Source organism: Sceloporus occidentalis, unplaced genomic scaffold (genome assembly GCF_023333645.1).
Source record: "Sceloporus occidentalis isolate IW3139 unplaced genomic scaffold, rSceOcc1.0.p SCAF_124, whole genome shotgun sequence".
Lineage (NCBI taxonomy): Eukaryota > Metazoa > Chordata > Lepidosauria > Squamata > Phrynosomatidae > Sceloporus > Sceloporus occidentalis.
Window position 1 is genome coordinate 1508330 of NW_028317104.1, and position 18014 is coordinate 1526343.

Here is an 18014-nt window from a genome sequence, read left to right on the forward strand (position 1 = left end):
ACACTCAGAGACACACACAGACTAATTTTATATATTGCCAATCCAGACTACCTACATTTTGGGAGATCTGGTACGGCTCCTCTTTATCTTCCAGCGTTTTAATTTTTGTGCTGATGCCGGGGCCGGAGTGACGTCATCACCCAGCTCCCGGCATCAGAGAGGGCGCGGGAGAGAGCTGTGCAGGGGAAGATTGTGCAGCTCTAGGATTTATCGGCGTCTAACACGCAGCTAGGGTTTCAGCTTCATATTTTAGTTAAAAAAGTGCGTGCTATATGCCGATAGCACTTATTCTGTGGAAAAGGGCCTAAGCAAATATCATGCAAAACAAATTTGAGACAACCTATGTTTTAGCTTTTATTGGCCTCTTAAGTGGGATACAGTTGGTATGTTCATGTATTAAATGTGATATTACTTTTTAAAGACATATCTATAAACATTGTTCAGGACTTTTCTAATGAATGACAAATTTACATAGTATTCTTGAAGAAGCAAGAATTATCTTTAAAGTGCACCCATAATTTTCATAAAGCTGTCTGTATTTTACAAATTACTTTTCCTGCAGTGATTGACTCTGAGCTAGATCATTTAAATAAGGCTTTAACTAGATCCCTTGCACTACGTTGTGTGGAAAGAGAATGCCTTTTACAAGAGTATTGGCTTACACTGTCAAATCATCAGCTTTGAGGAAGCAGGCACAGACAAGGATGGGATTTGGCTATGCTGTTTTCTGCTAGGTGGCAATCATTTTTAATCTTCAATGGATTAAAATTGACAACAAATATGAGTGCAAATCGAGTCTGTATATACCTCATCAATAGTTGTCTTCTTACTTTATTTGCAGTGGTTAATGTATGTCTTAATATTTAAATGTGAACTGGTAAAAGATCAGAGTGTACAATATAGCTAACAGTTAGAGTTCATAATTAAACTTCAACAGACCACGTGGTAAACAATTTACCGACCTTTGTAAGATTGAAATATGCAAAATGAATTAGATGGAAACAAGTTCATAGTTTATTATCATTTAATAAAACGCAAAGCGAATAAGCAGAAGAAAAAAAGTCAAATCAAAATCTGGTGTGACCACCCTTTGCCTTCAAAACAGCATCAGTTCTTCTAGGTACACTAGCACACAGTTTGATTAACCAATTATACCAAACAGGTGCTATTTAATAAAGAATGAGTGTTTGCGGGCAATAGTGAAGCATGGTGGATGTTCCTTGCAATGCTGAAAAAGTACATCCAAATACTTATCCATCATGCAATACTATCAGGGAGGCATCAGATTGGCCCAAATTTATTATGCAGCATGACAATCTCCAAAAACATACAGCCAAAGTCATTAAGAACCTTTTTCATTGTAAAGAAGAACAAGGGGTCCTGGAAGCGATGGTATGGCCCCCACAGAGCCCTGATCTCAACATCATCAAGTCTGTCTGGATTACATGACAAGAGAGAAATAAATGAGGCTGCCTAAATCCACAGAAGAACCGTGGTTAGTTTTCCAAGATGTTTGAAACAACCTACCTGGCAAGTTCATTAAAAGACCATAAAAGAAAGTATGGTCACACCAAAAATTGATTTGATTTTTCTTCTGCTCAAGCACTATGGATTTTGTTAATTGATAAAAAAAAATGTAATACATATAAAGTACCGTATTTGCTCGATTATAAGACAAGGTTTTTGCTCTGAAAAATACAGGGGACCTGGATCCTCCTGTGTTATGCCCCCCCCCCAACTTAACGGTGCATCTGAGTCCCCCGGTGCTTAGTCCGGGCAGCGTGTAGAGCTCTACCCAATTCGCGCAGACAACTTCCGCTGCAGCCGCCCGGACTAAGCACCGGGGACTCAGAAGCACCGGTAAGTTTGGAGGAGGGAGGGGGAGGGGGTGTTAAATGGGGGCATAAGGCATTTCTGGAGGCAGAGTGCTCTGTGAAATGCCTTTTAACCCCCTTAATGCCACTCTGCCTCCAGAAATGCCTTTTAACCCTCTATATGCCACTCTGCCTCCTGAAATGCCTTATACCTCCTTATATGCCACTCTGCCCCATAATATGCCTTTTAACCCCCTAAATGCCAGAGTGGCATATAGGGGTATAAGGAAATTCTGGAGGCAGAGTGGCACATATGGGGTCAAAAGGCATATCATGGGGCACAGTGGCATATTGAGGGTTAAAAGGCGTATCATGGGGCACAGTGGCATTTAGAGGGTTAAAAGGCATATCATGGGGCACAGTGTCATATAGGGGGTATAAGGCATTTGTGGGGCAGAGTGGCAAGCCTGGGGGCAGATGTGCATAACTGGGGGGGCAGGTTGTAAAAAAAAAAAGGAAATAAAAACAAAATATTTTTCTCAATCATAGCTTTTATTAACAAACAATTGTTCACAAAGTTTACATGAATTAACATTTACTAGTAAAACTTTTTTCCTATAGGGTCGTCTTATATTCAGGCTTTTTCTTTTTTTCCTAAATTAATATTCAGATTTTGGGGGGTCGTCTTATAATCGAGCAAATACGGTATTAACATATTTTGTTAATACAAAGTAACATTGTTACTTGACAGCATTTGTCCATACCTGCCTAAAACTTTTGCACATACTGAATATGTAATATTTATTTCCCTCAGCTAATTTCCCAGGATGAAGCTGATCGGAGGGGAAAGGTTTATGACAGATACATGTCAAGTTTTCTGTTCAATCTCAACAATGGCAAGTTAACCACTCTCATGCAAGCTTCTTAGTGATTGTATTAAAATACATCATTGAATTAAAAATATATTATTGCAAGGATTGTGAAACATCTTTTTGAGTTCAGGCTATTTAATACAGTATGTTCCTTTAAGTATTATGGATTTTCAAATAGGTGTTGGCCATTTAGGGCCATGCTACAATGATCATTTGTGTTTAATGTAATTCTTGATAAATCACAAAGTTTTTGTTATAACTAGTATTTTAACTATTTTTCATGTGAGTTGTTAAGTACACATGTGCTATGCAGTTCTGATCTTTTTGTAAATTTGTTTGTTTACTAGCAGAAATGACAGTAGGTTTGTACACCCTTTATTTGTAGAATATTTTATTTTGAGGAAAGCTGAATAAATTGAGTTTAGGAGGCCCCTGAAACCCTCTCATTGTTATATAGTAAGGCTGAAAAATGTTGGTTGATAGCAACCTAGTCCAACCGAGTCCAACCGAGTCCAAGGGTGGTCAGGATAAAATTTGTAAATTCCACAGTACCTGTGCTTACAACCTCCTTAGATTGCATTCCAGACACTACTATCCTAATTGTAGCTTTCACTTAAAGATGCACTCCAGTATCACAGGCAGGGGAAAACAATACACATTAAAATAATTGAAGTACTCTAATATAGATTTACTAAAGTTACAAAAATGACCTTATAGAGAAGCTGTAGTGGCACACCTCCTCAGAGGTCTAAGATTTCTCTCCATTGATTGGCTCTGTAAATCCCCCATACATTTGCAATGAGGATCACACAGTAATTTAAAGGGACTACTAAGATATAAAATGCATTAAAGTGCATATGATGGCCGGTCAAGGTGCACGTAAGGTGGTCAAATAGGGACCCCGGTATATATATATGTGCCTGGTGGCAAAGTCACCTGTTTGGCTTCTGTTGTAGAATGACTAAATAAAATGTAACCGCATGGTTTTCATAAATGATATTATATGTTCCCTATTAATTATATACTCCTCCTTTGTACTCTGAGAACCTTTAGAATTTAAAATCTGTCAACTGAACTACTTAAGAAGAAGTAACCTAGATTGTCCCGAAAGCTTGCAACCTATTAAACTTCAGTTAGCCAATGAAGATATCAACTTTAACAAATTTGCCATTTTACAAAGGTATCAGAATTGAGTGAATGCATCTCATTTTCTATTCTGTGAACAGATTTTGTTGTCGACGCTACTCGTAAAGGAAACAAAATTCGTTTTGCAAATCACTCAGTGAATCCTAATTGTTATGCTAAAGGTAAGTGACACATTAATTTTAATCAGTTACCAGCAATTGGCCAAGACCAATAAAGAACATTCATGTATTTTTGTCGTTACTGTATTTTTATATTTATTCTGACAATGTGCCTCTGCTCTGCAGTGTTTCTGAGTGCAACTCACTAAAGAGTCCCTTATCTCTGCCCTTTTAGGCTTGCTGGATTATGTGCAATAAACATTGAAACATGTTTTTGCCTTGTTGAAGCTTGTAGTAGAAACCAAAATAAGGATTACTGTCTCTTAAACCCCTTAACGACAATCCACGTACATGTACGGGGTTGCCGTGCAACGAGATAATGACAATGCCCGTACATGTACGGGCTGCAGTTAAATAGCTGCATCGCCGTGATTGCGGCGTTTTGAGCGCGATCGGCAGCTTTGCAGCATCCACGGAAGCCTCCCAAGTGAGGCTGACCGTGGATCCGAGGAGGAAAGCCCTCCCCGGAAGAAAAATGGCTAAAACAGCTTAGGAAGCGATCGGAATCACTTCCTAAGCATAAACGGTGTTGCTGACGTGCCTCGATATCGAGGCATGTCAGCAACACTACCCCCCTACCCTGATCGCCTTGTGATTGCTCTGAGGAGCAACCACAAGTGCCATCCTGTAAATGACGTTGCCGTCATTCACAGGATGGCATCAACAATAGATATGAGTTCATAGAGGGTCTATCCAGACCCTCTTGAGAACTCTCGAGCTCCGCCTGCAGGTTGAATGCAGGTACTGCATCCAACCATGCAAGGTCAATGGAGCCCAGCTCACTAATGAGTGATTAGTAAAAAAAATAAAAAAAAAAATTGTTGGGTATCACTGCGCTCAGGAGAGGTTACTGAACACATATTGGGGTGTTGTTTGACACAGACATATACCAGGAGCGGTAAATTTATACCTGAAGTACAACATGTGTGAAAAAAATAAAAAAAAATGTACTACCATAAAAGTTTCACAAAGGCTGGTGGTAAAATTAGTGCATGAAAAGGGTTAAAATACCAGCATTTCAAATACCTTGGGGTGTCTAGTTTTTAAAAATATATGACTTGATGGGGTAAATTGCATTGGCCGGCTTCAAAGATACCCGAAATGGCAGATGGGGGAAGAATTACCAGATTTGGAAAAAAGGTTTTGAAATAGCAAAACGCTACCTGTACTTATTGCCCTATAACGTGCAGAAAAAAGCAAAAAAAAATTAAAAACATTGGGTATTTCTAAACTCAGGACAGATAGTAGAATCTATTTAGCAGGTTTTTTCATTCGTTTTTGCAGATGAGTAAAAGTTTTTTGTTTAAAAAGTGAGAAAAAGTAATTTTGTAACAAAAAATCCCCATATTTTATGATTTTTTTTATAGTAAATTAGATGATATGATAAAATGAATGGTATCTAAAGAAAGCCCTGTTTGTCCTGAAAAAAACAATATATAATATGTGTGGGAGCACAAAATGAGAAAGAAGAAAATCACAGCTAAACAGCAACACCGAAAAATTTTAAAATAGCCATTGTCCCACAATATACTACGAGTAAGAACCCCTATTGTCCTTAAGGGGTTAACCCCTTCAGGACCAGGGTTTTTTTTTTGTTTTTTTTAACGTTTTTGTGCTTTTGCTATGACTTTATTCAACTCTGATTCCCACACATGTTATGGTTTTCAGCACAAGTAGGGCTTTCTTTTGAAATAATAATTATATACAGTATCTCACAAAAGTGAGTACACCCCTCACATTTTTGTAAATATTTTATTATATCTTTTTATGTCACAACACTGAAGAAATGACACTTGGCTACATGTCATATGTTGACATGGAAAGATATAATAAAATATTTACAGAAATGTGAGCAGTATGAAAAATATCTTAAAATGTGGGGATAATTATGTAAAAAAAGTGTATTTAGGTATTTGTCCTGTTTTTGGAAACACCACATGTGCCTGGTATTTTAATTTATTTTGGTACTTATAGGGTTAAATATGAATGGCGCGCTGTTTCTAAGCAATATATTTTTTTAAATGTGGTATGCTGGCAATAGTGGCTAGAAAAAGAAAAACTGCTAAGCAAAAGTATATATTTTTTTGAAAGTTGACATCCCAAAGTATTTTACTAGGGGCATTTCAACACTTGATTTAACCATTTTAGTGCCAGCCTGTCCTAAACATTGCAGTAAAATGTAATTTTTTTCCATTTTTAACAAACAGTATTTCAGTAAATTTTTTCCCTGGGTACGTGAAATTACTGAAACAACTTTGTATTCAGAAACACCCCTGAGTACAGGAATATCCCGTGTACATGGGTAGGGTATGTCTCTTTGGCATTGCGGATTTGGCAACATGCGTACAGTTTTCAAACATGAAATTTTTACACATCAGTTTGCTGGATCCTACACAGTAGAGGTCCCATATTTCATTTTAACTCCCTAAAACTATATATTTTCCAAAAACTAAACGGCTCAGGGAATCTAGTTAGGTGCATATTGGCCTGTCCACACCGGAAAGAAAACATTTTTCACATCCACTTTGCAGTTTTACTATGTTTATTTTTCTGAGTGGATATGTGAAAGAACAAAATAGGTCTTGATTTGTGTTCAGTAACACTCCCCGAGTACAGCAATACCCCACATGCATAGATAAGTCGTGTTTCTCAGATATTGTGGAGTCAAAACTGGAACATGCACATTCCAATTTGCAAACTTTTTTAAATTTATTTTTTTGATCAGATCACTGACAAGTGGCAAGTTTAGTTTTTTTCATTATTACCTTAGATGACCCTTCTCTCTTTCTAGAGAAAAATATAGAGAACGTGAGAGAAAATGAGATTGTGGGCACTGGGCAATGAATTTCTTTCCTGAAATAAAAAAAGGCCCTTACGTTTTTGGCTCACCTGAATAGGCAAGAAACAAAGTTAGTTGCCAGAAAAATAATTTGCCAAATGCAAATGGAAAAATGTGTCCGAATCAGTTGTGGTCCATTTGCACATCTCAACTTCGTACAGCAACAAATAAACAGATATGGGAAAGGCTGAACTTGATGGACACGTCTTTTTTCAGCCTATCTAACTATGTAACTATATATCCATGATGGGGGAATGTAGTGTTTAAAGAGTGAGTGCACTTGTGCCCTACCACTGACAGGTAACAGCAAATCCTTTTAACTGTACTCACCATCAGCCCCATTGGCTCACACAAGAGTTCCAGGAGGGTCCAATGAAACCTTTCCACACATTTACAAAAAACAGCTAGCAGAAGCTAACTGAGCTGCATCCCAGGCAAGTCCTCTTTTTTTTATTTGTGGCCAGAAAAGAAATGCATAATAAAGTACTTTAATACATATTCTTTGTTGTTGGGGCTGTATAAAGACTGTTCATTTAAAAGGAAAAAAGTAAGAAAAATTATAAGAAAAAAACCACACATCATACACCTTTCATATATAATAAAAATCCTGCAGTCTCCAACAGCCTCTTCATAAAAAATAATGTAGTGTGCAAATTCTGAGCCTTTATTCTCTAGAACATACAAAATGTGCATTTTGGGTATTACTGTGTTAAGGGATGTTGCTGCATACATAATACTACCAATGTTTGGAAAACAAAATTACAGCTTACATAAAGTGATGATCACCTTCTAATATTCACCTATTAATGGCAAAGATAGATGTAAATCCCAGGCATATTAGCTGTTTCCAAGCATCATGACAAATGAATATATTTTGTTTTTTTCCATTTGCATTTGGTGTATACTACTAAGGAATTTGTTCAGTTTTCTCCCACTTTTTTAATGTGTATTTATTTCTTGAAATGGTCCAAATCAATCTGTCCTTTTTATTTCCATGTCCTTAAACTGTTGTTTTAGTGGTCATGGTGAATGGAGACCATCGCATTGGTATATTTGCCAAAAGAGCAATCCAGGCTGGTGAAGAATTATTCTTTGACTACAGGTAAGGCTTCAATTACCAGCAGCCTATGCAGAGGTTATTAATGTAGGCTTGGACACAGGTTCTGGTGTGATGGTTGTACATCTTTTCTGCACCAAGGTTAGTCATTGTTTATAACTGTCATAGTGTGCAAAATGCTTAGGTTTTGACATTGCTGTTTTTCTTGCACTTCTATTTACAGATACAGCCAGGCTGATGCTTTGAAATATGTTGGCATTGAGAGAGAAACCGACTTAACCTGACGCCTTGGTGGCTTCCTAAGCCTTGTTATTGTGACAATATTGTGTATGTTTCCACTGGATGTGTCTGTGTTTGACCAAATAGTCACGTTTACTTTAATGTCTTTGACAAGTACAGTGCATCATAATTTGATAGTGTCGTCTTCCAATGCATTTGTGAGCATCTGAAGTAAAGAAAATATTTTATATGAATACCTTTACATTTCCTTACACACTGTTTGAAACAAACTCAGTTGTTAAACAACTTTCCCCAACTTTAGCCTTCCTACATGCTATTTAACTTTATAGATGAATAAGTAGAATGAACATGGCAAATATCAGTTTAAGGTGCCTAGGGGGCAAAGAAGTGCACAACATACCCTATATAGGGACTCTTGCACTGTAGGAATGCTATATTGATTATAGATTTCATATAATTATTATAGAGATAACCCTGTCAAGGTTTATCAAATCTTTGTACTCTGAAACTGTAATTCATGATACAATACAAATAGCTTTGCGTTAGATAATTGACTTCTATCAATTTTGTTTTTATCTTGGTGGAAAAATTTAAGCAATATATTTTCCCTGCATAACTTTAAGGGTGACTGGTTAAAGTCCCAATAAAGGTACATGAGAGTTTCCATCTGAACACACAGTGGAGATAACTGTTTACTGTGACCAATCAATTAGCACACACATGTATGTTATTATACATGGTAGCCATGCAATAGCCATTAGTGTTTCGGTGATGAGTTCTCAGTGTTTCCTTTGTGATATCTGACTAGTCATTTCTCATTAGTACATATATTAAGAGTACAAAGAGCTCAGGTGGCAGTACAAATGGTTAGGGGTTTCACTATAAAGAAATGGCATCCATCTTTGTTGTTTATGCAGTTCATATCGAGTCTTTGGGCTATCTGTTAATATTGCTGCTGCTAGTGAATGTTAACATTTAAAATGTGTGCATATTCGAGAAACTTCTAATTGATAATAAAATGAAAAAAACGACTAATTAGGGCTGGACTGGTGATGGTGTCTTACGGTTTTATACTCAGTGTGGCCACTGGATGGATATGCATGTTCATACACTATCAGCCCCTGACTCTAATACTGTGTATGTAATTTACCCATACTTGCAACATTTAACGTGCTGGTTATGCTTGTTTCTGTGTAAAGGGGACAACCATGTTTGAAACCTAACTGTTTAATAGTATGACATTTTTTCTTTCCCTTCTTATGCTAATAATTAAATCCTTCTCATTAACTGCATTATGCTATAATACAGTTTGCGTTATCTTCCATTTTATTCTGATATATAATGTTGTACATTGATTTACTATGAATGGTGAATCGCTACAGAAGTTGCTTAATTGAGTTGGAGAAAGTTATGTGTCCAACCTTTTCAAAATATGCTTAGTCGGTAGCCTAATTGCAGTTTATTTAATCACAGGCTTGGATGCACATCAGTGCCTAATACCAAGAATTTGGAACCCACACAGTTATTTTCTAATATTTCTGAACCTTTTTAAATTGAGCATTTATACCTCTATCTGTCCTGTCGTAGAAAATGTTGTGAATGTCGAGTATGTAAAGTAACATGGTATGTACGTATTAAATATATACCTGTATGTTTGCAGTAATATGCATGGTTATATAACCATTTGATGTATAAAAAGCAATATGGAATATCTATGATAAGAAATATGTATTTGTATTTTGAAAGCTATCGTTTAATCTGTATAATCTTGTATGAATGTTATCTGTGTATCTGTAAAACAGCTATACTGTTTGTAATAATTGAACGGACGCTCCTACTGCAGGCTTCAAGCAGAAGTCTTAGGACATTCAAAAAACAAAAAGCTTGTATTTTAATATTTCTACTTATAATGTAGTAATGTATTGTATTGTGATATCTGTATACAACTGTTACTAGTAAGTTATTTGTTATCCTTAGTCTACGCAAGTTAATTAAAATGACTTCACCAGTGTGTGTGTGTGCGAAATTATGTATACTCAAGTCTAAGGTATGATGCTTGCAGATTAAAACAGAAAACAATGTTGTACTTTGTGTATACCACTGAAAGTAGAGAATTTATCACAGATACCATAGCTATGTGTTCGTGTTGCTTAACAGTAGAGAGGAACTTGAAATATATTTCCATCATGGACATCAATACCATTACGAATCTTTAATGGCAGCTTCAGCAGAATCATCATTATCTCACATTGAGCACTGTTCTTCTACAAGTTAACTACAAAAATTATGTGATTTATGGTTACAGCATATACACAAATTAATTACATTCTTGTTACATAGTTTTATGAACTTGGAAATCTTGCTTGCACTTTTTTTGGTACCAGTTTTATTTCAGCATAGCTTGAATGCTACCTAGATTAAACAAAGGCGAGGTTTTTTAAAAAATGTATTCCAACACTTGCAGTTCGGTTGCATGTGCTAAAGGATGTCTGGCAGTAAATGAAAAGATTCTGGTTTTAGTTAAAATAAATACAATGTTTAACAAATAAGTAAATGTTACTGGACCATTGCACCTCAATGCTGTCCCATATGATTTCCCAGTGATCACACCTTTTAAACCATCATATAGATTATTTTCCACCATGCGTTTGTAATTGCCATTATATCATAAACTTAGTGATAAATTATTGAGAAAGTATTTTAGTAAATAACACCGAAAATGATGAATATTAATGACTATAATGTAAAATATGGCAAGTTTAAAGAAGACAATACATTTTTTTTAAATAAACAGTTGGCCTGATTTGTGGACTACAACATCCATGACTCAAGCCACAATTATGTGGTTTATCAGAACTGGAACCCACAAAAAACTTGCAACAAATGTGCAAAAAAGGTGGCATAACTGGGGGAAAAATATATTATGGATTGTGTAATTGTGGCATGTAACCCTCATTTTATGTATGTCTGCCCTGTAATATGTTGTCACGTACATGTACAGTGGATATAAAAAGTCTGCACACCCCTGTTAAAATACCAGGTTCTTGTGATGTTAAAGAATGAGACAAAGATAAATCATGTCAGAACTTTTTCCACCTTTAACATGACCTATAATGAGAACAATTCAATTGCAAAACAAACTGAAATCTTTGAGAGGTGAAAAAACTCACAATAACCTGGTTACATAAGTGTGCACACCCTTAAACTAATACTTTGTTGAAGCACCTTTTGATTTTATTACAGCAATTAGTCTTTTTGGGTAGGAGTCTATTAGCATGGCACATCTTGACGTGGCAATATTTGCCCTCTCTTCTTTGCAAAAGCGCTCCAAATCTGTCAGATTACGAGGACATCTCCTGTGCACAGCCCTCTTCAGATCATCCCACAGATGTTCAGGTCCGGGCTCTGGCTGGACCATTCCAAAACGTTAATCTTCTTCTGGTGAAGCCATGCTTTTGTGGATTTGGATGTGTGCCACCACCATGCTTCACTGTGGGTATGGTGTTCTTTGGGTGATGTGCAGTGTTGTTTTTGTGCCAAACATACCTTTTGGAATTATGGCCAAAAAAAAATCAACCTTGGTTTCATCAGATCATAACACATTTTCTCACGTGCTTTTGGAGGACTTGATGTTTGTTTTTGCAAATTTCAGCCAGGCTTGGATGTTTTTCTTTATAAGAAAAGGCCTCTCTCTTGCCACCCTACCCCATTCATATGAAGAATACAGGAGATTGTTGTAGCACACAGCCAGTACTTGCCAGAAATTCCTGCAGTTCCTTCAATGTTGCAGTAGGCCTCTTGTAAGCCTCCCTGACCAGTTTTCTTCTTGTCTTTTCATCAATTTTGGAGGGATGTACAGTTCTTGGTAATGTCTCTGTTGTGCCATATTTTCTCCACTTGATGACTGTCTTCACTGTGTCCCATGGTATATCTAATGAGATCTCTCTGATGCTTTGGAAGCTCTCTGCGGAATATGGCTTCTCCTATGAGATGCAACTAAGCACATTTTAGGTTAATCCTACTAGAACAGCTGAACTTTATTTCTGATTAATCAGAGTCACTTTACATGATGGCAGGTGTGTGATGACTTCTATTTAACATTAGTTTGAATGTGATTAGTTAATTCTGAACACAGCCTCAGTTATAAGAAGGTGTGCACACTTGTGCAAAGATTTCAGTTTGTTTTGCAATTGAATTGTTCAAGTTATAAGTCACATTAAAGGTGGAAAAAGTTCTGACATGATTTATTTTTGTCTCATTCTTAAACATCACAAGAGCCTGGCATTTTAACAGGGGTGTGTAGACTTTTTATATCCACTGTTTCTAGGTAAATATATTTGATACAGTTACTAAGTGGGAAGAGTTGTTTTTTTTAAGAAAAAATATTTAGGATTCATTTTTATTTTATTTGCATATAATAGACATTTTTACCATTATGTGATATTTGCCTTACTTTAGGTTAAGCAATTATTCTTAAATCAAACTTGTGTCACTAACAGAACATTAAAGGCAACATATAGCATTGAGGGTAGATTTTTATCAGGGACAGTGTCAAATGCCTTCCTGAAATCTAGATAGGCTGTTGGTCATTTGTCTGTTGTTTTAGTTACCTCAGAACACTTAGAAGTAAAACGGTCATTCTCAGTTATCTTGTTTAAACATATGCCCCTCCCAGCCAGAGCGTAGGACAAATGTGGAGGTGACATCCTCTGATGGTATCAGACATCTTTTGGCATTTAGCTGTGTATTACTGAAAAAGGGACTCAATTTGCAGCCTTTTCTGCAGCCCCTGGGGCTATTTGTGTGAAGCTGCCTGTTGCACAGAATAAAGCTGGCCTCTTCTGCAATATGTGGCCTCCGTACTGCAGTGTTGCAAGCTAAAGAAGGCTTCCGTGTTCCAAGGGAAGGGTCTGAAGAGGGCCAGAGGATTGTAGAGATTGTAGAGGTGAGTATTCACAATACAGCTCCATCTAAGTAAAATTATTTATAAGCACATAAAATAAACTATTATGTATTGCATAACAATGCTTTATTTAAAAAAAACACAAAAGCACAAAATTATGATTATGTAATAAATCTTATTAAATACCTCAGTGGTGCAAGCACGTCCTAGGTGCAAATATCAGGAACACACATGTCATAATTTATCATAGATAATGTGATGCATTAAATAAGAGTAATTATCTTGCATCCCTTCATGTATACAGTAGACTTATAGTGTTGTGGGAAAAAAGCATTTCCCCATTTCCAGTTTCTTCGATTTCTGCATATATGTCACAATGAAATGTTTCAGCTCATCAAGCTAATTTTAACTCATTAACCGACACTGCCAGGCACTTCACAGAAAAACAGTTAACGACCAATGACGTGCCTGGCACACCATAGGTTATTAAGGGGGTAACATGTTGAGACATTTAATTGCGACAAATATGAAAATAAAACAGAAGAAACTGAAAGAAACTTAAGTGAGCTGAGAATGAGACCAAGGTCGCTTTCTTTGGTCAAACCTTGTTGCTGTAATGCCTCAATAATGAGGCATCCAGCAACACAGAAAAACCACCTCAGGAAGAACAAGCACCATAGCATGAGGTGTTGCCTCTCGCAAGATGGTGGTGCCCACTAAAAAATAAACAAGTTCCCAATGTGGTAATATGTAAAAACAATTCTCCAGTGATGTCACCGTCGGGGGGGGGGGGGGGGCCGCCCAGTTCCAACAAAAAGTAAAAAAAGTCCAAAGATATAAAAAAATTAAGTTTTTTTATGAGAAAAGTCCTTGCATCAAAATAGTTAAAATAAATGCATTTGAAATACCCACGAGATGTCTAGTTTTAAAAAAATTTGATAGTATAAAATAAATTGACTGGGTTCAAAGATGTCTCAAATTGAACATGGGCACAGACTGACCAGATGTCAAAAAAAAAAAAAAAGCGCACCTCCCAAATGTGGCCTTTCAGCCCCCAAACAACCAGGCAAACCTATGCATGAGTGGTATTACTGTACCTAGGAGAGGTTGCTCAACACATATCCGGGATATTGGTCATCACTGACATATAACAAGCTATAAATTCATACCTAGAGTACAATGTGTGTGTGAAAAAAACACACAAAATTACTACCAGAAATGTAGACAAATTCTGGTAGTAGAACAATACATGGTTTGCTGGAGGTAAGTAAAAGTCCACAAAGGAACCAAAACTAACGTGTCGAGATGCAGGTCTCCGTTAAGGTCAGTTTTCACAATTTCACGTTAAGCTATTTCACAATGCAAAAATGGTGAAATTCCCTGCTGAGCAAAAAGAGCACAAAGGCATGCATCATATTTGCTAAAAACATCTTAATGACCTCCAAGACTTTTGGAATAATAAAACTGGAAGACATGGATCCTGTTAACTGTAGTAAAGCTAACACAACATTCCACAATAAGAACATACCGTATTTGCTCAATTATAAGACGACCCCCCAAAATCTAAATATTAATTTAGGGAAAAAAGAAAAAGCCTCAATATAAGTCTACCCTATAGGAAAAACGTTTTACTAGTAAATATTAATTCATGTAAACTATTTTTTTCATATTTAAGAAAAGCTATGATTGAGAAAAAAATTTTTTTTATTTCCTTTTTATTTGCCAACCTGCCCCCCGCCCCAGTTATGCACATCTGCCCCCAGGCCTATATGCCACTCTGCCCCATGATGTGCCTTTTAACCCTCTATATGCCACTCTGCCTCCAGAAATGCCTTATACCCTCCTATATGCCACTGTGCCCCTTGATATGCCTTTTAACCCCCTATATGCCCCTCTGCCCCATGATATACCTTATATCCCTATATGCCACTCATATCATGGGGCAGAATAGCATATAGGGGGTTACAAGACATTTCTGGATATATATATATAATTGCTAACAGCAATCACACTCCTATCAAGCCCAGTCAGCCAGTACATGCTGGAACCTGGAGATGATAGGAGTGTGATTACACATCCATGCTATCACACACACACTCATTCACAAACATTTAAATACTCCCTTAATCACACATACTTGCTCATAAATTGTCCCCCACCCCTTACCTGAACTGCACATCTCTCACTCGCAGACTTCTGCAGGGGCCCGGCTTCTTCCCTCTGCAACTTCTCTTGTCCCCCCCAGAGGAAGGAGGGGGGCAGGCATGTGACGACTCTGCTGGGTTCCTGTTCTCGTGGCTAGTACAAGAGATGCTGCTCACGACCAAAGCACCGGTAAGCAGCCTGGCCCCAGCGGACATTTTTTTTCAGCTATTTGAGGTCTGATTAGAAGACAACCTCGATTATAAGACGAAGGGGTATTTTTCAGAGCATTTGCTCTCAAAAAAACCTTGTCTTATAATCGAGCAAATACGATAATACCAACAATGAAACACGGTGGTGGTGTGATGATCTGGGGGTGCTGTGCAATAAATTGTGAAGAAGAAGGTCCAACCATCAGTTTGTCACCTAAAACTCAAGCACAGTTATGCAGCAGGACAATGATCAGAAGCAGACAAACAAGTCCACCTCTAAAAACACAAAATGAAGGTGACCTATTCAAAGTCCTAGGTTGAATCTGATTGAGATGCTGTAGCATGACCTTAAAATGGCAGCTCACGTGTAAAGTGCTAGTTATCACAAATGTTTTATCGCAGTTGTCACCACCAATTGTGACAAAACCAGTTATTAGGTTTGGGGTGCAATTCTTTTTTCCCATGAGTAATATAGGTTTTGATGGGCTATTTACCTTTAAAAAATGATCATTTAAATGCTGCGTTTTGTGTGAATTCTCTGTCTTATATTAAAGTTAGTTCAATGATCTGAAACATTTAAATGTGACAAATAAGCAAAAACTGAAGAAATTGGGAAGGGGGAAGAACTTTTTCAATGCACTGTATAACTGCAATTTAATCTAGGTAACCAATGAAGACTGATTGAAACAAAATGCCAATTTTGTTTCCCTCTCAAATGGCCAAAACCAATGAAAATGTGTATTAAATAGAAAGAAATAATATAAATAAATAAATATAAAATTAGAGTATTGCGCATTTCTTGAGGTGCATAGTATTAAGGTTTTACAGAAAATTAGCAACATATTTGACTACTATAGACACTGATGAACCAGACCAACCTACTTAAACATGAGTAAGTTTAATGAGAATGGATCATTTTTGCCAGAAATCAACAACTAATCTCTTCTGAATTTACGGATTTTTTTTATTTAGAATATTTCAAGCAAAATTTAGTATTAGGGGTAATAGAGCTCTTTGAAGACACCAGTCCACTCCAACCACAACCCCCATGCTTGTGTCTACTATGTAGGCAACACTTGCTCATTATGAGGTAAAATGTTTTTCACATGCTACTTCTCTTATGGTTTAAGTATAGAAACAATACAACAGTTACATTTGGGAAAATGTCATACTGACTTAAATTTACAATGGTAATAATGCTGCTCTCTACAATATCCACTTTCCCTGTATCCCTCTATTGAGGCTAGAGAGAAATAAATACCAACTGGCTTGAAACAAGTAAAAACTATATTATGTCTTGGATTGATGATGCTGCAATAATATCAAACACAGCACCAATAATTTAAGTAGCAATGCTAAAAAATATTTTTTGCATCATAGTTGTGTGCCATGTGAAGTCTACACTACCAATGCATTCTTATATATCTCATATATATATATAAAGCTACATGATGTAGTTTGTAGGAATTTATAAGTATACTCAAAATAACTCTTTTATGGCAGTGTCATTTAAGAAAGTAAAATGCCAGGTTTGGACAGCAGCCATTTAAGTGAGCCAGGACTAAGCTTGTAACAATGTTTTTCTTTTGGCTCTTTATGGTGTAACACCTATGTCTTCATTGAACTTGTCACCATCAAAAGTACAGAATCCACCTCTTAATTCTCAGAATCATGCAACCATTCTTAACATTCTAAGACCATTAATATATTGGGAATACTGATAAGGGTTGGATTTAAATTCCAGGCTCCCCATTACATCCTTATAAATTACTGTTATGTATGAAATCTACACCCTAATAACAATAGTTTTCTCCAAAATGAATACAAGGAATGTATTTCTAAACAGTGAGCAAAATTTAGATCAACCCCCAACTGTGTCAGGCACATGCTTCTACTTCTTGTGCAAAACATTTGCATTCAGATAAGGCTGTGTTTGAAGTGGTGTAATTATTTTTAAAACCACTTTAGAGCGCTCATTTCATACAGCTTCCAGTACAAATCATAGACCACTCAAGCTTGTAAGTACAATCTCTGAGACATATGATACATTTAATAAGAATAAATGGACAGAACAAACCTGCTACCTGATGATGCTACTATCCCCATGATGGATTACATAGTCATTTTAAGACGTCTTGTGGCTTAATACCATTGGTGGTAAAAATATATATACGTAGGAGCTCAGAACACAGTTAATTATTCGTATCCTCTGAAGTAGATGATCTCAAGTGCAACCCCATACATTTAAATGTACCATATGTTCACATAGACTCTATTACAAGACAATCAGCGTCACAGTCTGTGTTTCCATAGCTCTAGAACACAAACACAGAATATTAAAGGCAACTTTGCTTGATGACGTCTCTTTTCTGTGAAGCTTCGGTCAGTTTAGCACATTAGTGGGAAATAAATAGGATACAGACACCTTTACTGTGAGAAGGGTTGAAAAGTACATTCATCATATTTTAGCCAGGTTCATCCACATCTCTTCTTTCCTCTCCCCATTTTTAAATCGTGAACTGGATCAACTGGTAGAGAAAAGTAAAGATGCCAATAGCAAACTTTTCTGTACACTCAATGATCAAATGGCTGCGGTTTCCTGGATTTTGCCTTCTGTGAAAATGAAGAGGA

General features: G+C 36.7%; 1 protein-coding gene across 1 annotated transcript in view; it reads left to right on the forward strand.

The window, feature by feature from the left end:
• LOC149282010 (histone-lysine N-methyltransferase EZH1-like) overlaps nucleotides 1–8170 on the forward strand; it is a 116875-nt gene extending 108705 nt beyond the window's left edge. The window contains exons 17-20 of the mRNA XM_089498681.1: nucleotides 2629–2710; nucleotides 3913–3993; nucleotides 7847–7931; nucleotides 8110–8170. Coding sequence (XP_089354807.1) covers nucleotides 2629–2710; nucleotides 3913–3993; nucleotides 7847–7931; nucleotides 8110–8170 — 309 coding nt within the window. The remainder of the gene's footprint in view (nucleotides 1–2628; nucleotides 2711–3912; nucleotides 3994–7846; nucleotides 7932–8109) is intronic.
• The last annotated feature ends 9844 nt before the right edge of the window (nucleotides 8171–18014 follow it).